Consider the following 23,825-nt stretch of genomic DNA (forward strand, 5'->3'; position numbering starts at 1 on the left):
ATAGAAAATTCAAGGAGATAACTGTTGCAGTTTTTTTTTTAAAAAAATGTTTATTTTTTTCCCAAATATCTGTGGATAAGTGAAATGTTACAAAACTTGATGGACTAACAGTGGTAAATGTGTTCTATCATTGTAGCAAGTTTCACCCCAATAGCTGTAAAAATGAGGGAGAAAGGAGCCCCTGAAGTTTCCTCAATTATAGTAATTAAATTATGTGCAATTACTACAATAAAAAGTAACAAAATTTAGTTGCTCTCATTATAGTAACAGAATTTTCACTAACTATACTTTAGAAACACTTTAGAAATGAAACGCCAGCGCCCCCTAATTTTGTAATGACTTTTGAAACTTTTTTTTGATCGCACATGCCTAGTAGCAATCCTTTGAAGGCTCTGCCTAAAATCACCATCTTATTGCTTGGAATACATTGGATCATCTATCTGAGAGTGTTTTGGTAAGCATAATGTTTTACTCTTACCTCATGCTTTGACAGCTCATGCCTGACTGGACCTTGGGCCTGAGTATAGGGAGGCTGATGAGCAACTTTAAGCATCAGATAATCAATCAGTTGCTCTCTAGAAGGATGTCTTGCCACAGAGGCTTGAGGTGCAGCATGATGGACTTGACTGTAGTTTGCCTGAGGTCTTGGGGGCTGGCACATTTGTCCATTTGTCAATGGTATCTGAATAAATGAGATATCCTTAAGAAACACTTTATTCCTGCTATTTTTTATTTTTCAAGTTCAGATTATACATTTTGGAAAGCTTACCAACTGCTTTTAAAATATTGATTTTTCTAATATGTAAGCAAATTGGAGCCCCGGTGGCGAAGTGTGTTAAAGCACTGAGCTGCTGAACTTGCAGACCAAAAGGTCCCAGGTTCAAATCCGGGGAGCCGAGTGAGCGCCCACTGTTAGCTCCAGCTTCTGTCAACCTAGCAGTTCGAAAACATGCCAATGTGAGTAGGTAATGGCGCTCCATGCAGTCATGCCGGCGACATGACCTTGGAGGTGTCTACGAATAACACCGGCTCTTCAGCTTAGAAATGGAGATGAGCACCAACCCCTAGAGTCAGACATGACTGGACTTAATGTCAGGGAAAACCTTTACCTTTACCTAAGCAAATCGAATGATGCACCAATTTAATTCGCTTTCTTTTACAAAGTGCACGGCTCCTAAAGGACTGAAGTAATTCATTCTAAGTGGGAATTATCCTAGCGAAAGTAATCCTATATTTTCAGTATTCTTATTGATGCGCAGATGCTAAAATAGTTCACCAATGATTAAGAATCTGTCAATGTTTTTGGTCATGCCATGTTTATGAGGTTTTATATCTACAGTAATGACAGTTATTCTATCTCGGTAAATTCACTGAGTAGACACTATCTTATCTCAAGTAACATATTTTTGTAAGTATGAATGTATTGTAATTTAACTTAAGTATGCTAGAGTGGATTTAAACTAGGGGGCCTGAATCCAACACTAAAAGCAAGGATGGTTAACTACTGCAATGGGGGCCAGTTCCCCTCCCTACCTGGGGTTTGGATGCACACTCATTTATGGCCATGAATGAAGCCCAGAAGTCACTGGAAATCCACTTCCATTTTTCAGTTCCTCTATTTTTGACAAATCTTCAACTTTGTTTCCATGCACACATTTTGTGGGTGACGGAATATGCCAAAAAGTAAGCAGACCCATTTTGTGGGAGTTGGGGCTATCTATGTTCAAGCAATTTTTAAAGCAGATTACAGGGGATTGGGACAGGTTGGAGACAATCTAGATGGGGGACACAGAATAAGAAGTGGTCAATTAAATTGAAACTAAATTAGTTAAGTGGCTACATGTCTTGGGTCCAGGTAACCTAAAGGTTCGCCTTCTCCTGTATAACTTGCCCCTTAGAACACTGCGTTCCTCTGTGGAATGCTTAACCTAACTAGCCAGAACCCGACAGGCAATCATTGCACAGAGGACCTTTTCATCAGCTGCCCCACAACTGTGGAATGACCTGCCAGAAGAGCTCTGGCAGCTAAGTGAGCTGTCAGAATTTAAGACCTAATTGAAGACCCATCTATTCCAGTAAGCCTATACAGTCATCTTTGAAACCATGAGTTTTAGATTTGAATTCTATTGCTACTATATTTTGATCTTTGTGTGTACATATCTGATCTGTTTTGGTGTACATATCTTATCATGATGTGTTTTGGTATATGTATTTTGATGTATGTTTTTGTGCTAAAACATGCTAAGGGTAACTTGATGTAAAGATATATTTATTGACATATTGACATTAATCACTACATCGCTATTGAATTTTCTTGAGTTGTAGCAGCTAGTTCAGATCCACAGTTGTTTTCATTTTTTTTCTCCATTGAGCATCATTTACACTGAAACAATTACCTAGTTTGGACACAATACTAAACCACAATTTAGCATTATATAAATGTATGCACACACAGCAATCATGAAAGCAACAAAAATTATGTTTCATTTTGTGAGAAAATACTTGTCAAAAAGGTTCATAACCAAATAGTTATTACCTGCACAGGAAGCTTCTTAATGCTATCTGGAGCAACATCTTTGAGACTGAGTGGGGTTGATGTGTAGTTCTGCTGACCGGAAATAAATACGTCCTCTTGGCATTGATCTCCTGGGATGGATGTTTGAGGATGCTTTAAATTATAAAGCATATAAACATTTTTGTCAAAAAGTCACACATGTTATACCAGAACTGCTAATTGTATTCATATGAATATTACTGAAGTGTATTAAAGAATTTAATCCTATTAATCAACCCTGAGATTATCACAAATGCTAACCCTGGCTTTTGAAAAACACTACAGCCTTTAAAGTGCATAATAAAACTATTCAGAAAATAGCTGCTATTTTAAGGATTTTCAAACTTCACACAAGAGTCTTTTATTGAGTTTGTCCAATTACATTTCTCCTTTCTTGTTTCACCAATGCTGTTTACTGAAGCCATTTTATTTTTTGTCTGGCTGTCAGAGTAACAAAAAATACAGTTTTCCCCAGTTACATATGTTTATCCTTAATTTTAAGTACTGGGCAAGGAATATAGGATTCATAGAGGTCAAAGGAATCATAGAAAGAGAATTTAAGGCATAAGGTATATTGCAATATGAACAGGAGATATACAAACTGGTTGAAAGTGATGTAGCTGGAGAAATGAGGTTCACAAAGTATATATATTGTAATATGATTATGGAAGGTAAGGCACAAGAAGCTGTTCAGAATACAGAAGTGGACAGGAAGCTAATATAGAGCTTTACAAGAAGGCAAGATATGATCCCAATAATGACAAGTAAATAATTTTAGTAGCGAAAATATGAGAAGAATATGACAATAGAAGCAGTGAGAGAAGGCTGAGAGAGATTAGAGTTAACCACAGTATGAACAATGTTTTTCCGAAGTGGGCAAACAGGGAGAGTTGTATTTTTTGTTTCAATGCAACGTAGCTTGGAAACAAACTGAGACCAAAGTAAGTTAGGACTTCATGTCTGATCAATAGGATGAATTTGTGATGTCAACAGGAAGATAGACTATTCAGAAAAGAAAGGCATGGGCAGAAATGGCAAACTTGGTCATAGTCAAGAAAAATGAGCAGAGGTTGATGAATCATTTTTAGAAATAAGGTAATCTATCTATATTTTTGACAAAAGAAAACAAGAAAATTAACATGCACTTTTATCTGCATGTGGAAAATTAATTCCGAAGCAGAGTAGTATTCTAGCCAAGAGTGCAAAGCTACTTTTTCAAACGTTTCATCAATAAAGAATGTTGGGAAAAGATCCCTGCTCAAATTGTACTTTGAAAGATAAAGAGAAACACACAGCAAGGGAGGTGGTGAACAGAGACACTAAAACATCAGTGTGGGCCAATGGAAATACACAAAAGTTCAAACTACAGATTAAAAAAATATCGTAAGCTGAAAGCAGAAACAAGTTACAGCAATGTCAGGTATGCTTAAGCCAGTGGTTCTCAACTTATGGCTGTGGCCCAGCAATGGGCCATGAGAACAAAAATCCGATCTGTGAACCTCCTTCCTCTTGATTTATTTTATTTTATTTATTTTATTTCCTCGTCCTTCCGCAGAGCTGACCACTGTATTGGATAGACCACAACAGGTCTAGATTATTAAATATGATTTTCCGTGGGCAAGCAGATGGCAGTTATTAGATGGCATATGTTCTGTTTCAAAAACTAGAGCTGATGTGTCTATCCAATGCAATTTTCTGAATCAGCACCCCAGGTAACCAAACCGAATTTAAAGTTGACCAAAAACTGATGTGTAACCCTTTTGGTATTAATGTTGGAGAATGGTCCCTGGTCAAAATGGTCCCTGTTCAAGTGGACCCTGGTCAAAAAAAGATTGGGAACAACTGGCTAAAACAATGCAAGCAGTCCCCAAGTTACAAACGAGATAGGTTCTGTAAATATAAAAGCTTTGAATAGCACGGGTAGGGTTAACACCCCTGTGTTGTTTGTTTTGATGTCTGTATCCCTCTTCAAAAGATTTCACATCACTTCCTGTTGTCTCGCCCTCATTTGTAACTATGACTCATTTGAAAGTTGGATATTTGTAACTCGGGGACTGCCTGTACTGAGAACACACTCAATGCAGGATGTATTTCACATACATGAAGGAAACTGTTAATGTAACCTTCTTTAATTTGTGGCTAAGAAACACCACATTATTATTTTATAAAGTTAGAGCACTATTGCTGTTCTGCTTTCAGAACTGGCCACCTCTGATGCTTTAGCAGAAAGCATAAAACTCAGAAATATTAAGGGGGAAGATCTTCAATAATCATCATTATTGAATCATCATGTTACAGTAGAATTATACAAATTCCAAGAGTGTATCGCTTGAAAGACATATTACATGCCCTTTCCAATTTCTTACTAACAATCATCTTTTTATGCATGTACTCACACGAACAATGTGAACACCAGAGCTCCTTCCGTCTGCAACACTCAAGGCAACATTGCCTTGGCTGCCATGCAGATCCCTAGAGCTGCCATAGTAAAAGTTGCTAACTGGAGCATAATTGGAATTAAAGGACCTAGACAGCATGCTCTGAATAAAGAGGGGATAGATAACAGAGATTAGTGCTGCATGCATAAACCACAGGACATGTTACACACATAGTGAGTACAGACGTGTATTCCATTTCATGCAAAACAAAACAAAAACATGCATACATAGTTTAAAAACCGTTGTGATATAAAATCTCAGTGACAAGCCATGTGATTTTTGTAGTAAAACTGAACATGCAGCTTGAACATAATACAAAAACAAATTACTTGAAAACAAATCCGTTCAAGTGTATATGTGACAAAGGAAAACAGACATTTAGTGGTCACATTTTCAACATAGTCAACATATCCTTATCAACAGCTATGTTGACAGAAAGGGGGAAACTGAAGTATTTTTTTCCAGAAATAAATGTTCTGAGTAGCAAAACTATTGGATTGTTTCTTTAGTAAAATGTAGTATTTTAGGATCTTTTAAAAATTAGAACATTTGAATTAATCAAAACTGCTGACACATTTTGAAAAATAGTTTCAGATTTACCAAGTTTAGAATTTCTAATGCCATTATGATATTATGAAATATGTTTCAAACACTCAGTTTGATCATTATGATACTGCTTTGTTACCAAATTTTATGACAGAACAGAAAAGATAAAACAAATGTCAAAGAAAGATTTTTTGTAAAAATTAGCTAATGAAAAGTATATTGGATATTGTAAAGATATCACTGTATCTAAAGTATTTGTCATATTACTAAAATCAAAGAAATAAACACAAAATAATAAAGTAGAATCTCGCTTATCTAACGTTCTGGATTATCCAACGCAGTCTGTCTCCTGCCCAGATCCAAAATTGTTTCTCTAGGCAGCAAGGACTGAACTTTCTATGGATTTAACTTCCGACAATGTTGTAACAACATTTTATGCAATTCTATCATTATTATTAATAAATCTGTTAGTAGCCAATGTTTTTGTTGTCAATGTTTTCAATACATTATGATGTTTTGGTGCTAAATTTGTAAGTACAGTAATTACTACATAACATTACTGTGTATTGAACTCCTTTTTCTGTCCATTTGTTGTAAAACATGTTTTGTTGCTTAATTTGAAAAATCATACTGTAATTTGACGTTTAATAGGCTTTTCCTTAATCCCTCCTTATTATTCAACATTTTCGCTTATCCAACGTTCTGCTGACCTGTTTATATTGGATAACTGAAACTCTACTGTATTATAAGCACTTTCAGAGCACTTCCTGATTGTTCCTCAGGAAAAAGAGTGACATTTATTTATTTATTTATTTATTTAAAAACTTCTTTCATAGCAGCTAAACATTAAAAAAAACAGCAAATAAGAAAGATACTTTTAAAAACGATTAAAAATAAAATCAGCAGAGGTTAAAGAGGAAGTACACACAAGCTGATTAATATAATTTGCAACAGAACTAAGAGGGAAAAAACTTTCTTAAAAATGATTTTTTAAAAAAAAATGTTGTAATGATGAGCAACATTATTCCCATATGAATAAGATGTACAGCTGAAGGTAGCTACCAGAATTTTATCACTTCTCTAGGCCCATGCATTTCAGGAGCCTCTGGTGAAGAAGATAATCTTGGCCAATGCATACAGGAGAATGATCGTTCCCAATCCTCAGTAATTCTTTTTATATTTGTGCCTATAATGGCATTGTGCATTCCTCTTATGTAATCTGAGATTTCCGTCTTGCCATATGGAGTCTGGCTCTCTACTATTCTGCAATGACTCCCACATTAATGATCGAATGCTATAGGCTATATTTCAGAGGAAGAAACTGGCAAAACCACCTCTGAGCATTCCTTGCTTAAGAAAACCCTATGAAATTCATGAGGTCACTATAAGACAACAGACAACGTAAAGGCCAAATATGCATATAACATTACAAAGTTTTAAAAACATGAACCTTAGTTTATTCATGCAGCTTAATGAGGTGTAGAACAGCCTACTTCAAACTGTACAGGATGTATTAATACTTCCCAACATTAAAAAAAGTACAATATGACTGTCATATCTGCAAGGAATATGTTTCCAAACTTCATGTGGGCAAGAAAAACTTCAAATAATAGCAAACACTATTGAAATGAAGGGCATTTGCCCCAAGAATACTACAGAGTTGAGCTGGAGGATATAGAAAATGCCTAGAGGGGATATATTTTGTCAGAGATGGATGACTGAAACCATGAATACAGGAGTCACACAGTATTCTTTGAATTAGAGGGAGCTGGGACTAAATCTCTCTACGTGATATACTAAAGTTTTGTTCCTTTTAAACTTCAGAAAATTAAGCTCATAAGAAAAAAAACTCCCTTCTGTACCTAAAGCAGAGCTTTCCAAATATTTCATATAGGTGACACACTTCTTAGACATGTATTATTTAATGGCACAATACTGTAATTCAATTTTACAAGCAAATCATAGGTTAAACCAACCCCTTAAAAGAGATACAGAAACATACACACAAGAACTCCAATAATGAAATATATGTTGGTGCAATATATCTCATGAAAACCTTTAATTTATGATATATTCCTTAAAAATATATAATTTGTAACATATTAACATACTTTCCCAAGATTTTTGTCCTTTCTTGTTACGTTCACATGACACACCTGCACACCGCAGCCAACACACTAAAGTTTCCCAACACACGGTTTGGAAAACCCTGGTCTAAAGTGCTTCAGTTTGTTCTATTTGTACTACAGGGAGGAGGGAGAGAGAAGAGCAAGGAAAGCACATAGACAGTGATAGGCAGAGGCAAGGGGTTCTTTCCCATTATTCTTCCTTGCCTACACTGGAAGAAAAAAGGCAGCTGTTCTTTCCCCCTCACTTTCTCTTTTGGTTCAAGTAGCATTCAGCAGAAATATGGGGGACCTGAAGAATGTGATGCACTCACCATTTTTGTCACTTGAGGTGGAGTGGACCACCAGCAACCATTTTTCACGAGGGCTCATTGCATAAGCCCCTCTGCAGAGAGATTATGGTGGTCTTTTTAAATAGAGGTAAAGAAGCTTGTACAGTAAGCTCCTATTTCGGCATTGATCTTTGTTCAAATCAATCTAGGTTTTGGGGGATCATTTTTTTCAATTTATACACAAATATACATGGTATTTTCAAACAGACAACTAATGACTCAAAACTTTTCATTACATTTTGGTAAACAAAAGAATTTGCAGAATGACTCTCCTTTTAAAATGAAAGTTCAAATCCAGGTTGGGGGGAATCAAATATTCCCACGGAGATTAGCACACAACAGGGTGCATCTCTCTCATTCCAATCTCAGTGCCATGGATCTGTATAAATTTGTGACAAAAATTATTCAAGTCTACCATTAAGAAGCTAGCTGTATGAGCTTAGTTTGAGTACTTTGGCCTAAATTATTTTAATAGTTTTTCCTACCAGTTTCACATGTGGACTTCATTATCCTTCATGTGACCTTTATTGAATTCAATCTCTACAGGGGCTCATTTAAAATAACCATCAGAGTCCAATGGACACATTGAAATGGTGAAAGACAGCCATACCTACACTACCACTGGAACTAGAAATAAATGTTCCATGATAAAACTTTTCTATGTAAAATGTTCCTTTTAAATGAATTCTTCTAAATTGAAGTGATAACATGGGTGTTTCCTAAACAAACCATTTAAGCATATTATGTATTACTTAAGAAATGAGACCATTTTCAAAACTATAGAACAACTGTAGTAGACTGTTAATGGTTGTTACGTACATATATTGAGCTCTCAGTTATACATACACTGTAAGGTTAGAATTGTTATAAGGAAGTCATGTGAGAGTGTTTTCTTTCCATGATGAAAACATATTGCATCCATTCAGGTATACTTTACCTGAGTGGTTAATTATATGGTATATGCACATGCTGTGTGGCTTCTCCTCAGCAGAATATGTCAGAATAAAAGTACAAAGGAAATTGGCTTTGTCTATACATAATGTTAGACTATATTTCATATTATCAGACTAAGACTGAGCAAATCTTAGGCTCACATGCTCCCCCCCCCCCCCCCGAACAATTGTGAGAGCGCATTTGACATTTTTTCAACCTACTACAGCTTGTCATTGTTCTATCTAAACCAAAACTGTGGATAGATTTCAACTATATTTTGTCCAAACAAAACCAACTTCAAACTATAGTTTACAAACATAGCTTATTCAGATAAATTGGGATGCACACTTTTAATGCAAGAGTGACATGTAATGTTGACTCAGAGGTCAGGCATAATATAGACACATGTCCATGCACTTATACACACATAAATCAGCAATCCTACTTGTTCAATGGGAAGTGAGAGACTTCTCTCCATCCCTTCTTCCAGCAATCCAAATACAAATTGGAGTTTCTAGCTAAAGATGTGGAACACCCTCCCAAGAGAGATGCATCAAATTCCAACCCTGTTGGGCTTCAGAAAAGCCCTAAAAACATGGCTGTGTGCCCAGGCTTTTAATCAATAAATGGCGAAGATGACACGGACTGAACTATGGACAAAGCATGAGGAAGAACAGATCTGATTTTATGTTTGAAACATATATTTTGTAATTCATAATGTATTTTAATAGTTTTAACTGTTTTATGTGCTGCTTTATATTGGTTTGTATAGGCATCTAATTGTTGCCACTGTTGTAAGCCACCCTGAGTCCCTTCGGGTGAGAAGGGTGGGATATAAATGTGAGGAATAAATAAATAAATAAATAAATAAAGATAACAGTGAGGAAAAAATGGCATGAACTGGATTGAAGTGAGATGACATGGTGTTATGGTTTGAATGCTGGATTAAGTCTGTAGAGATCTGTGTCCAAATCCCTACTCATCCTTGAAAGCCTACTGGGTAACCTTGAGCAAGTCACACTCTTACCCTCAAAAAAGGAAAAGAAAAACCCATTCTAAATTAATTTTGCTAGAAAAAGCCCTTGATAGTTTAACCTTTAAGGTACACAGCAGCAACAGCAACAACAACAAAAACAACAAAGTTGGCGAGTGCACACAGCATATGGGCTGTGGATCTTCACCTCTAAAATTAACCAAAGTTAAGATATATAAGAATTTGTCCTAGTTGAGATACAACAGGAAACCACAGAAAATTGAAAACATAATTAAAATCTCTTAATAACAATACTAGATGATAGGGAAGATAAAACTGTGTTAAGTCAAGACTTGTCCATGTTTACAGCCATGGAAACTAGACTACTCCCCAGACGTTACTACCACCACCACCCCAAAAAAACACTTTTTTCAAATTGCTAGAAATATTCATAGACTACTATGCAATTAGTGATTGTAGCTTTCATAAATCTTATTATCCAAGACAGAAAGATTTTCACTTTAATAATCTCAATCAAACATCACTTTTAAAACTGTATGGACAAATAATAATTAACCAACAGTTATCTAACTAAGCAGTTTTACATATATTCAAGAGTAATTTTATACAGATCACCTTGCTGATCAGTTTCAAGAAAGAGCCAACAGATATCCCAGGGATGCTTAAATGTATGGTCCGAATTACTCTCCACTTAGAAACTGAGTGCCATCCCAATTATGTTTTTTTCATTATGTTAAAAAAACCATTCGATCTGTTTTCATTTCAAAAGCAAAATACAACTTGAAATAAAAAATGAGGTTTTTTGTGAGTGCACGCTTAGTGACAATATCCTTCCAGACCCAAAGGGCAGTCCACATAAATGGATCCAAATTTCTCCATCTGCAACAAGAAGACTCCTTGTTCATGGAAGGGCTTAAGAACCAACAGAAGCTCCCACAGAAGAAAAGGGAGAAGTGGTTTGCCTCCCTCCATTCTCTCTTTCCTCTTCTAACACAACCTCCTACAATGTTCAGGGAGAATGTTAGTGAGTAAGGGAAACAACAGGTTTTCAGAAGGTAGAACGGGCTGCAAATGAGGGGCTAATCACCAAAAAATTAGAGCCAAGAAAGGAATAAATCCCCTAACTTTCAACCACAGACATGTCCAGTTAGTATTATTCTGCTTTCCTTAAGCCTGGATTGAACTCACAATTCTTCTACTCTGCATAAAAAATTGCTCTTTCTTTTCTAACCAACCAATTACAAAGCAAATCTTCCTTGTTGATCTACTTGCATTAGAAATGAAACAGCAGGAGCTGGATGTCTGGGAAGAATTTAGAATATGTTTTCAGGCTGGGGGTGAGGGATGGGGTTGCAAAGCCTCTTTAGCTACTGCTGCATTCCCAAATACTGCTGGGGAAGGGAAACAAAAGACAGAGTGTGGGGGAAGTAGCTTTGAAAACAGACTAAGGAAAGGGTGAGAAACAAAATACAATACCGAGCAACCAAATGAAGCATTGCAAATGATATCATTCTGCTCTAGTCTATCATCAGATGTGCATTCTTTCTGGGGAAGGAAAGGGGAAGGGAAGAAGAACTATTGCTGATGACATTTAAAAATTGAACACAGAGATTCACTCCCCCCCCCCCCCAAAAAAAACACATCAGATTTTTTCCAACAGCCTAATTTAGCTGCTGTCATGCTGGCTCCCTCTCCGTACTTGGCCCTAGAGCTTTTTCACCAGCCAAAATCAGACACTCATCCTTCACGTTTTGGCAAGTGGTTTTCATGGAGACATAACAGCTAAGTACAGTATGTTTTATGTCTGCACGGGTCTCTCAGATGTGTAAATTATCCATTGGGTCAGAGAAAAAGTCCAATATGGATTGCAACAGATGAGAAACATACAAACTTAATCTGAAGCAGTCTTTGGTGCCTTCAACAGTGGAAACAAAAAGGTATTCATTGACTTAATCAGTTTATAAAATCACACCCTCTGCTTTGCAGGGACTCAAGGAAATGGAATACAGAAACACTGAAGCTTCACATAAAACAAAGAGCAAACAAACTAACCATACAAAAGAATTTACCAGTGTCAATTATCATTAAGGTAAAGGTTTCCCCTGACATTAAGTCCAGTCATGTCTGACTCTGGGGGTTGGTGCTCATCTCCATTTCTAAGCCAAAGAGCCGGCGTTGTCCGTAGACACCTCCAAGGTCATGTGGCCGGCATGACTGCATGGAGCGCCGTTACCTTCCCGCTGGAGCAGTACCTATTGATCTACTCACATTGGCATGTTTTCGAACTGCTAAGTTGGCAGAAGCTGGAGCAACAGCGGGCGCTCACTCCACTCCCAGGATTTGAACCTGGGACCTTTCGGTCTGCAAGTTCAGCAGCTCAGTGCTTTAACACACTTCACTACCGGGGCTCCTGTCAATTATCATTAAAAGGCAGCAAAACATTACTAAATGCTCATGCAAGAGCAATTCTGTTTGTTTGTTTGTTTGTTTATTGTACGGAACACATACACATGCTGCCAATCTATATTCACCTTAGAAATATGTAAGGAAATTTCATTTTCAGTCACAGACAAGTAATCAACTCTCAGTTGGGTATAGCCTTTACTTGCAGACTGTACAAAGGGTTTCTGCTCTCTAAATCAGAACTGGGCAGGCTGCAAGCAAACACTGTGGCAATGTTTATGCCCTCTTCTGGGGTAACAAACATTCTTTTGCTAAAACACTATTATTTTAAAAGATCTTCCAGAATGCTCCCAAATGTATTCTGGAAGGTGTAAGGGGCCCATTTGAAAACCCTCTGCAACTCCCTGGAGTCCAAAACAATTACTGTAACACTTTTCAATACAAATTATTTTGCCCTGTAATGTTTCAAATTGTCCATTTAGGCATACATTCACACAGAGCTGTCTAAAAGGGTGAATTTTTTTGAACATACAATTACAATGGGGTGTTCCAAACACTATTGGAAGAGCTTTGTGGCCAACTGTGCAAAACACACAAAACTATCTAAAATGGAATGTAGTTGGTTTAAGATGAGACAGTACTAACCCAAATGGGCAAATTTGCAAGGTTGAGATGGTTTGCAGTTAAACTTGGTGAGGTTTAGGGGTTACTTAGAAGATAAAAAGAAGAGAAAAGGCTCAAAAACATCAAGGACAACCTAACATTTTATTTTCCTTTCTCAAACACACTCACAGACACACACACAGAGAAAATGTGTTTGGGAGCATTTCAGTAATTTAATCAGTAAGCCTGACATTGGTGATGGTGGTAAATAATGAAGCCTCTTCCATTCAAAAGCCAGTACTGGCCAGGCCACAAGATTTCACTACACATCTTCCCAGCTAACTCCTCTCTGCATGAATACAGGTTATCATGTCCAATATGCATAAGAGATACTGCTGTCAAAGTCACAATGTCCCTTATACTGTAATGCTTAGAATCACATGTGTTCGGAATATGCATTAGATAATGCATACATTCTGAGAGAATACATCATAAATCATCTTACTAATTTCTGATGTATGAAACATCTTGAATTTTATATAAGACATTTTACTATAATCCCTTACAATTTCTGTTCCATGGAACTCTGTCATAAAATTTCTTATTACAATAGTACGCATAATAATTTACTGAAGAAATAATCCTTATGCATTAACTGTTTTAAAAGGTTATTTACATATGCTTCTTGCAGTTTTCAAGTGTTCATGTCCAAATGTTGGGAAGACAAGGCAGCCATGGTGAAACTAAGTTTCCCATGCTTTTCTTATAAATCTTAGTTATCCAACAAAACCATTCTTTACATATGTTCTGATGTTAAAGAAATTGCAAAGTAATATTGCTGGACTTAGTCCAAAAGGAAAATAACGTACAACATGCCTATCATAACATTTTTTTTTAGCAATGCCAATAATTTATTCTATTAAAACTGCTAATAACAATAGTTAAGCAGAATCAAACCAGGACTTCTGGCTGCCAGAGATTAAATGAAGGAAAATATCCTTTGCTTAAGCATACTCACCAATACTGAATTTTTTGACACTTCCAGAATGTTTTTTTTTAATCTTTAAAAATTAAGAAGCTTACCATATACATTCTTTCCCTCTAACCCCTTTAAACCCCCCAAACAGTCAAATCCATTCAGAAATTTAAAATATAGTCTGTAGTGCAAATCTGGAGTGCATGTGTGTGTGATGTGGGAATTGTTGCAAATTGCCTGGAGGAGATCAACATATGTCACATTTTTCTGAATGGGTTTATAATGTGCAAAGCTGCTTTTGCATCTCATGCCAAACAAAACTTAACTATAATTGTGTAATGAATAAATTGGCAACACCACTACAAAGCACTGACAGAAATTCACCTCACTTTTAAAAAATTGCTTAAATTGATCCTAGGTTGTCAATTAAGGACAGAATCATACGTTGCTGGCAGAGGCATTTTTGTTAACATTGGGATCATAAAAACCTTTTGCATCAGTGCTATCAGTCTTTGTCAATAATAGCACTAATATGCACACCTTTCACATATTCTTTAAAGAGATTTACCAGCCAGTGTTAATGGTTTGTCATTCAAAGGTCATTGGAGTGGTGTGAACAATAACATTCTGGAAATATCTGAATCAAAGTTTACTATCTGTTGCAAAACTCACAATTTAAAAACTTTTAACTCCTCGGACAATCTATCCATTTAGCAAATTAGAATACATCCGCTGTTGTATATTAAACTTTATGACAAATAAACATTCCAAGATTTCTGGGGCTCCTTTCTAAGAAAAGTCTGCTGGTACATTTAAAAACAGATGACTGGAGTTTGAAAATATATTTTCACAACTATAGAACATGCATCACTGAAAATGGCAGGATTTCATAGCCTGATTCAGGAAGATGGCAAGTTGAAGTACATATAGTAAAGCTGTTTACCTTTTCCAATTTTTTGGCCTCAATGTGTCGCAGCACCTGTTCCCGCCAGTCAGGAGGAACTTTACTTTTTCCTGGAGGGTCCAGCAGAGAATGTTCAGAATTTACTCTAGGGTTTGCTCGTTTAGAAGGACTAGTCCTTGAGTAATTGAAGTCACTAACTGACATAGTTCTCTCTGGTATTTCATTTGGTGAAGGGCGAGCACTCTGAGGTCGAGGAACATTTGGCCCATCCACACTATAGGTTCTAGCAGAAAGTGGTCTCTGTGGTCCTGACATCATAGGTGGGACTCTTCCCATAGAGTGTAAATCCCTGTATGTTAAATAATCTCTTTCGGGAACCGGAGGTCGCCGTGGAGGTCCAGAATCAGCTACGTTCATTGAAGCAGTAGATGAGACACTGCTCTGACGCTGGAGAGTATTTCGAGTTGCTCCAGAAACAAGTCTGTCATTCGGTGGAACAGCCCACATCTCAGCATGCCTCCCACCCATTCTTTGATGCATAGTGTATGCAGCAGTAGCTCTAACATTATTATGATTAGAGAAATTCATGTTGGCAGAATGTTTCACAGAATTGCAGCTATCTACAGTTTCTGACCTTGGCAAGCGTTGAGGAGGTAAGCAGCTTTGTTCAACTAGGGAATTTTGCTTTGGGGGCCACAAGGATTCTTTGGCTGCTATACTGCTACTGTATTGGATATTATACTGGGGTGGACTGAATGGTTGTGAAGTATTTGTCCCTTGTCCTTTTATCATACTAGTACCCTCAGGATTGTGATTTGAATCAAATTTGAAAACTGTTTTTGTGGATATTAAATCAGATGATGACGAACACCCAGAAAATACTTGCAATGGCTGGTCATACAGGAGAGTAGCTGACTTGCTTCGGACTATATTTTTTCCTTCTGGAACTATGGCTGTTGATTTTACTACTGGAGTTTGCTGCTGGGATCCACTGTCATTGATAATATCATAGATTTTCAGAGCACCTGTCTCCATATTAGTTATGCTATGAGATTTTACAACTGGCCCACTCCTCTGTGGAGACAGATCTTCAGTACTCTTTGAAAGACCCATTTCTGAAGAAGAATCAGTTTCAATAGTAGCACTTCTCTTCAGCTCTGATCTTCCTGAAGAGAGAGGCACTTCGTCAGAATGTCCATTAACATTGTTCAGAGGACACAGATTAGAATATCTATTTCCATTTTCCAAGTGCTCAATTACTTCTTTATTATTATTGTTTAAAAATCCCTTTACTGATATTTCCTGTGTTTTTATTTCTTCCTGTACATTTGGTTGTGTCCTCTCCTCTTCAGTCAATTTACAGATATTCTTATTAATTTGGTGTAATTTGTGGGACTCATCAGTAGCACTAGTGAGCTCAACTCCTCTCTCTATTAGAGCCAATTTCTCTTCAATGCTGAATCTAAATTCACTGAAATTAGTTACTGCATTTTGAACATCCAGTTTTTCTTCTGCTGTAACATTTATTTCACCTCCATTTTGTAAGAGACTATTATAATTTTCATCTTCTTGCCTGAAAACAAAAATAAAATAAAATAATGGTTTAAAAAAGAAAGCTATAATGAAAGAAACATTATTGTTATATATAGTTTCTATTAAAGTGATCCATCAATTACTTTCTGCACAATCTAAATAAATAGATTTCAAGGCATATTGGACTTGCCCTGGACTTAAGTCATACATACTGAAGAAGACTGATAAAATCAATAACATTAAGTAATTCATGGCAAACTTAAGTCCCATTGATTTCAAAAGGTCTTCTCTACATGTAAGTGCATGCTACTAAATATATACAGTGCTTATCTCTTTTAGAGATCTACTGAACAATACCAGTCTCTGGATATCACTGAACTCATTATTAAAATATGGGAGGAATCTTCATCAGCAAACAACATTAATGATAGCAAAATGAACTGAGTTATTGCTTACTTGAATCCTCTAACATATTCTGTATCATCTGATTACTCATTTAAAGATGTTATGACAGACAATGAAAGTGTCCAAGTATATCTGATGACCAAAACATAGAGAGATGCCCTAATATGAACTGGACACTCTATCCACCTAACCCAGCAGTGGGAATAACATTTGGAATACTGCATGAATTTCATTCATGGGCTAGCCAAACATTTTCCATTCTGACTGGTAGCAGATTTCCAGGGTTTCAAGAATGATCCTTTCCTAGTCCCAGCATATTCTAACTGTATCTTATAAAATTAAATGAGTTTGGAATTGTATGGTAGAATTGCTGTTATGTAATGTCTCTTCCTGCTGTTACCTTCCTGGCCACTTATCACCTGCAAATATTCTGGCATCATGGGGAGCCATTTTCCTGTTTTAGCTAAGTTGATACAATGGGACAAACAGTGAAGAATGCAAACAACTTCTGCTTGACCTATGAGGATGAACATGCTTGTTTACAGGCCCATCACTTTCCAACTCTGCTGCCATTTTAGTATTACAGTTAAGATAATCTCCTTTTGCTTTCATGTTGAACTGACTATACCTAGCTCTTTGCCATGTGTATGTAGGCACTATTTCTAGACAAGAGAGCATATCATACTGCAAACAAGCAAGCTCACCAGAAGGACAACATGACCAAATCGGTGGCCAGAGAAATAAGATATGGGAGTTACTCTGTAATAGTATATGAAACAATAGATTGGCAATTTAATAACTAAAATAAATCCCAACATTTTCAACTGTCAAGTCCATACAAAAAGAGAAAATAAAGCATCAGTGAGCTTACTATATATTATTTCTCACACCTGATTTTGGAAGAGACAGCCAAGTTAATTTCTTTGTCTGGAGAACTCAGTGATGCTTCTCGGCTACTGTCAGTATTTAAAGAAACTGAATCAGACATTCGTGAAGGAGAGGAACAATTGCTGTTATTCTGATTGCTGTTGTGGGTTGGGTCATCTGATAAGGAATCCATATCTTTACTGTCATCTGGAAAGAGTTAGCTGTTTAGTATATGCATATACTACCACATTTTCAATTTAAAGGAGCAGTACGTACATAGTCAACCAAATGTGCGTAATTGAGAGAAATTCCACATTTAAAAATGAAACTACTTATAACTAAAAATGAACTGGCTAAAAGATACTCACCATTTAGCAACATGACTTCTATTTCTTGGATCTCATAAAGGACGAATGTCAGTTTATCTTGAAATTGTGTATTATACCTGTGTAATTATTGATGTGCACCTCTTAACACGGTATTTCCCTACTGTTGAAATTTATGTTTCATCAATACTTAACACACACAACTTAAAATTATGAGACAAGTGCTGCTCATATCATCCTGGTTTCACAAGTAGTCAAAGGTATGTGTTTTTCAACCTACCTGTGACTGCATATTAAATATCTCCCCATGAACATTTAGGAAGGAAATTGTTTTTAAAATGTTTTACAAGTTTACAAAATCATTTATTTATTCATTAAGCAATTTATAGATGGCCATCAAAAATATGTTTATAAAATAAACCAGAATAAAAAATAGTAAACAGATAAAATACACATAGTATAGTAAAACCACTGTCCAGGAAGACATGAATATGTATAGTTGTAGCAACTGATAGAAACTGCATCAAAGGTTCCAATGCAGTCCTTAGCCAGCTATATTATTAAAAAACCAAGGAGTGGAAGACAATATTTTGAAAGTTATGTTCTAAATTCTACAGGGTTTTTTTCACATTAGAAAAATGTGAATCCAAAAAAGATATGTTTATGCTTGTTCTTCAAGCACTGAAATATTCATTTCATCTAACTGAAAGAAATACAAGAGAATAAAGTGTGTGCTATGGTTTTAATTAGTTGTAACCCTATACTCCAAGTAGCAAGGCACTTAAAAAGGGTCCTAGAACCAAACCGACTGTACGGAAAGATGCCTTACCCTTTTTGCTACTGCCAAGTGCTACAACTTTTGGCTGGTTAATTGATGTTTCTATGAGAGGTGGTCTCATTTCTGCAATTTTCATTTCTTCATCAGAGGATAGATCTTCTGATTCATGCTAAAGAGAAATGTTCAATATATATTAACAAGTCATGTTGATCAAGTTCTACCCTCAACAAGAATGGCTATTTTTGTAGTTTTATCTACATCTATGAGGCAAAACAATAAAAACTATTATCATTTATGTTGTGTGCGTTGTGGCTTGAGAAGGCCCAAAATTTCTCTCGTTTTCTCTAAAAAGATTCAGAAACAGCTACAGTAGAATCTCACTTATCCAAGCTAAATGGGCCGGCAGAACGTTGGATAAGCGAATATGTTGGATAATAAGGAGGGATTAAGGAAAAGCCTATTAAACATCAAATTTGGTTATGATTTTACAAATTAAGCACGAAAACATCATGTTATACAACAAATTTTACAGAAAAAGTAGTTCAACATGTAGTAATGTTATGTAGTAATTACGAATTTAGTACCAAAATATCACAATGTATTGAAAACATTGACTACAAAAACATTGACTATTGTGCTGGATAATCCAGAACACTGGATAAGAGAATGTTGGATAAGTGAGACTCTACTGTACTTGACTTGTGAAGATACGTATCATCTATGTCACTATTTCCTGTTCTGATTGTTGAAAGAGCACAGCCTGCAGCCCAAGAGCCATACGCAGAGCTTAGCCACTCCCAGTGCAATGAATTAATAGCAATACACCAAAACCAGTTTCAAAACATTTTAACCTTCCTAGAGACACAATAGGTAATTTAAAGGGTGTAGTCCTTGAACAAGGAAATTATAAAGGAAGACTAGAAAGAGAAATAGCTGAATTGAATTATATTCACAAATTTACATTAACTTGCAGAGATATGAATACACATAATGGTTTCATAGCACACTACATTTATTAATACAATAATTCCCACTATAGCACATAAAACAAAAATAATATTCTCAGAGAACCTATCTTTCGGTAGGTAGATTTGTTGTTTTGACACAACAACATTAATTATCAACTGTTAAGATATGAAATACATGTATCATTTTATAGGCTTTTATGAATGTAATCTGAATTGTTTTTAATACTGATGATATTTAATACTGTTTTAATATTTGTGTATTTGAATGTTTTAAATTGCATTGTAATGCTTTTAATGTTTGCAGCTTTGAGTCTCCGTATGGAGAGAAAAAACAGGATATAAATAAACATAATAATAGTAATATGCAGCCCTTTAAAATTTAGGGCAAGGGTCATCATTTGTATCTTTCTGCAACTTATTACATTCTATCCCACTCCCACAACTGTATACATATGGTTTGTGCCTGAGGCTTTCAAATCTCTCAGTACTGTAGCCAAAGAAGTGGGTTTATACCCACAAAAAACTCATGCAAAAATAAAACCTGTTAGTGTAAAAGATGCTGCCATGCTTCTTTTTCCTTCCTTTCTCCTTTTTATGTTTACATACTGGATTTTTTGTTTCAAAACTATGGCAATAGTACAATAAAAATAAAAATCAGCTCATATTAAAAACAGAAAAGCAACTGTATCTTTGTAAAAAAGCAACATTGTTTCATATGTGTAAAGAATTGCTAAAAAGAATACCTACTTCAGTTGAAAATTTTGCAATCATTTAACATAATGAAATGTTAAAATTAATCCTTTACTGCATACTGATGAAATCTTGGCTAGTCAAGAAGCTATCTAGTGCTATAACAATATTTTAACAGACAGAGCATATGCATGTCTACTCAGAAGGAAGTTACACTCTATTTACAGGCCCTCACTCTCTGGAAATTGTATCAAGGGCTGCAGTACAAGGCCAGAAACTGATGTTACCAGTTGAACTGTGTTCTAGGGTCAAGCAGCAATAGTGAGGAAAATTAGACAACATTTCTCCAGTGCCTTGCTTCTTTCATAGCCATTACAGCCAGAACACTTAACCTCTTGACATCTCCTGTGACCACCCCCATACACTCCAAAATAATTCCAGCTTAAATACACTTAATTGTTTTATCTATTATTTGTATTTGTTTTCCTCCTTTCTCTCAACAAAAGATTCCAGATAGCTTATCATAATTATCATCATCATTTGAAAATAATTCCATTTTATTGCACTTTGAACACTACATATGGCATAGAGTACCTCAAGAATATCTTCATGATTAGCAATTGGCTTTGTGTTCTCTGATGTTTTAACTTGAGCACTTGTCTGCACATTTCCAGAACTGTTATCAGCATCTGACTCATTAAGCTTCTGCACACAATTTCCCATTATATTGTGCTCATTCTCCATTTTGTTCTTCACTGGTGTAACCTCTGAAGTCTGTGGCAGATTTAAAGTTAGCATTGTAAGTAAGAAAAGGTATTGAAGACATCCTGTTAACTGAAGTATACATATATGTTCAAAATATGAAAACATCACATAAAAACCCTCCTGAAACCTAAAACGCAAATCACAAATTCAGGTTTCTTGCTGACAAAAGGTCATAACCTTCAATTACTTGTTGTATCTGTCTCTAATGCCTGCATCAGCTTGTCCATCAACTAGCAAGGGCCAATTAAACTAGTTTTCTTGTGGTTTAAATCTACTCATTTTTCATAATGAAGTAGCTTGAGTACACATGGATCTAGAACATGCCTATAAAAGCAAGGAACCATTTTGTCACTTTTAGTTTTTAATAATCTGAAATAAATCAAATGTAGAAGAGACCAAAATTCATTCTATTTCTAGATCCTGATTTTTCTCTGAAAGATTCAACAGGAAAAAATAGCAATGAAAGAAGAGAATTAACTTATTCAATTACTAGCACCACTAACAATCGCCAACACATAACTTTCATGTGTCTGTCAATGATTTGTTCTCCATTTAATTTAATTATTTTAGTGACCTTTCCTAGATTATTGCTTTTTAGAATACATGAAGTACAACTCTCTTTGCAATAATTTATGCATAAAAATATGATGCTTCAAGTTTTAGTATTTCCCAAAAATGATTGCATCATCTTAGAGAAAATTGATATGATTTGAAGGGAATACTGACACTAACCTTTACACCGACATCCTTCACTATAACCTGCTGATTCTCTGGCTTTGTTTCTTTGCTAGTATCTTCTGTATTCTCTTCATCTTTCAACCTGTGTACTATTGTTTGAACTGTTTTAACCATGTTCTTTAGCTCATCGGGATATGGTGTTGGATACCTCTTCAAATTACCTTCCTAAATAAAAGAAATTCGTTTTTAGAAGACACATTACAAAAAGCAATACAGAAATTCCAATAAGCATTACTATAACCATTATGTACAGAAGAAGAAAAAAAGAACAAGCATGACACTATATTCATAAAGCTAGCCTTCCTGAATGGAGGGGCAAATGCCTGTGAATTTTTAGCCAATTCAATTTTCAGGGAATTAATGGCATTTCAAGATTGCTGCTCCTCTAGATACAAATCATTTTACATCAAGACTTGTTCAGCTTTCTAGATTACATAGCATGCACCTGTATTTGTATTTATTACATTTTGATCATTACAGCCCTAAATTTGCAAGATCTGAGTAAGGCTGTTGATAATGGAGCCCTTAGATGTCTCTTATTCATAGGGTTGCCATAAGTCTATGACAACTTGTTGGCAAACATTTTAATGCCATTTCTCCAATAAAGTTATGGCAATATTTATTTGATTTTCAGACAGTCTCCCTTTCACTCATTGAAAATACCTTGAGCTGATTAATTTCAGTAAGTGCTTTCCTCTGTTCAAACAGCAGCAGAGCATACAAGGCACGATTCACTTACAAAACTTCTTCAGGTTTTCTAAGTGAAAAGCATAGCCCTTAAAAATGTCACAAGTGCCTTAAGGTTCAAAGCCTTCATTCAGGCAGAAAAAAAACTCAGAGGCAAAGAGCTATGTAATTAATACCTCACTGTATTTGAAAAGTACTAAATAGTAAATTTATTGAATGTTTAATATTTTGTTAATTTTTATTATTTTTTTCACAATCAACTAAAAGTTCATCAAACCATTATTACCTAAAGCCATTACGTACCCTGGGTGGAGCTTCCCTTTCATCTTTATCTTCATCACATTCAAAAGCCACTTGTGCACGCTGCTTCCTCTGTTCCTCCCATAGCGAAGGATTGAAACTTTCATTATCAGATATGAACATAACTAAGCAAAAGAAAGGGGGAAGGTATATGAATAAATAAGGTACCTTACATCATTTCTTATTAGTCTCTTTTTATTTGAAAATAAACTATATGCATTATGGGGCTTACTTTTGACTGTCATCATTTATAAATTAGCAAATGGGATAGACATTTCTTTCTTACTATAACAGCTATAAACAACTGAATAATTTACTAGTTGCAACTATTAAAGTATTGAGATCACCCAAAAGTGGCCCAACCCTGCTTAAAATTGTGATGGAAATCCCCTCCCCCAGAAACCTTTTCAGGGTATTTTGTTTTGTCTCTGGGGAACATTTCCCAGAGGACATTTTGAAGTGGCCCTGAGAGCCATAAAAGCTCAGAGGCAACACTTTGTTCACCCCTGCTTTGAATACCGCCTTAGTCAATAATTTTCAGGAAGAGAGATCCAGGAAGCTGTACCTGTTGGTATCTATATATGCCAACCAATACAGAAGATTATAATCAGGTATAAACAGCAGGATCCTTTTCAAATGTTAATAGAAATACTCATTGATTTTGGAAAGAGTTATGGGAAGTGATAGACAGTTATGTATTATCCTGCGTTGACTTTTCTGTGTTGCACTGTCAGTTACATCTTTTTTCCTCCTTGAGTCAATATTTACATGATTGTATGGATGTGAAGTACTGAGTTAATTCCAGTTTGAAATTCATGTGTTGCAGTATCTCTGCACATTCAGTGTGTGGCCACAGCATGAGGCTGAACAACAAGATCAAGGGCACTAATGTAGGAAAATCAGCAGTATGCCCAAGCTGTAATGCCGTGTATTTGTAAAGAGTTGCTTTTAGCTTCAGC

The 23,825-nt window shown here is 35.8% G+C and overlaps 1 protein-coding gene across 4 annotated transcripts in view; it reads right to left on the bottom strand.

Moving 5' to 3' along the window:
* The window catches only part of erbin (erbb2 interacting protein), a 115,463-nt gene that overhangs the window by 8,335 nt on the left and 83,303 nt on the right, over window positions 1-23,825 (bottom strand). Inside the window, exons 16-24 of one of the 4 annotated variants that reach the window (XM_008102889.3) lie at window positions 22,870-22,991; window positions 21,874-22,044; window positions 20,971-21,150; window positions 18,770-18,887; window positions 17,638-17,821; window positions 14,849-16,382; window positions 4,951-5,094; window positions 2,537-2,668; window positions 479-682 (exon numbers count right to left, since the gene is read on the bottom strand). In XM_008102889.3, the coding sequence (XP_008101096.1) occupies window positions 479-682; window positions 2,537-2,668; window positions 4,951-5,094; window positions 14,849-16,382; window positions 17,638-17,821; window positions 18,770-18,887; window positions 20,971-21,150; window positions 21,874-22,044; window positions 22,870-22,991 (2,789 nt within the window). The other 3 variants (XM_008102891.3, XM_003216339.4, XM_008102890.3) reach the window with 3 other exon arrangements.

The sequence above is a fragment of the Anolis carolinensis genome, chromosome 2 (assembly GCF_035594765.1).
Source record: "Anolis carolinensis isolate JA03-04 chromosome 2, rAnoCar3.1.pri, whole genome shotgun sequence".
NCBI lineage: Eukaryota > Metazoa > Chordata > Lepidosauria > Squamata > Dactyloidae > Anolis > Anolis carolinensis.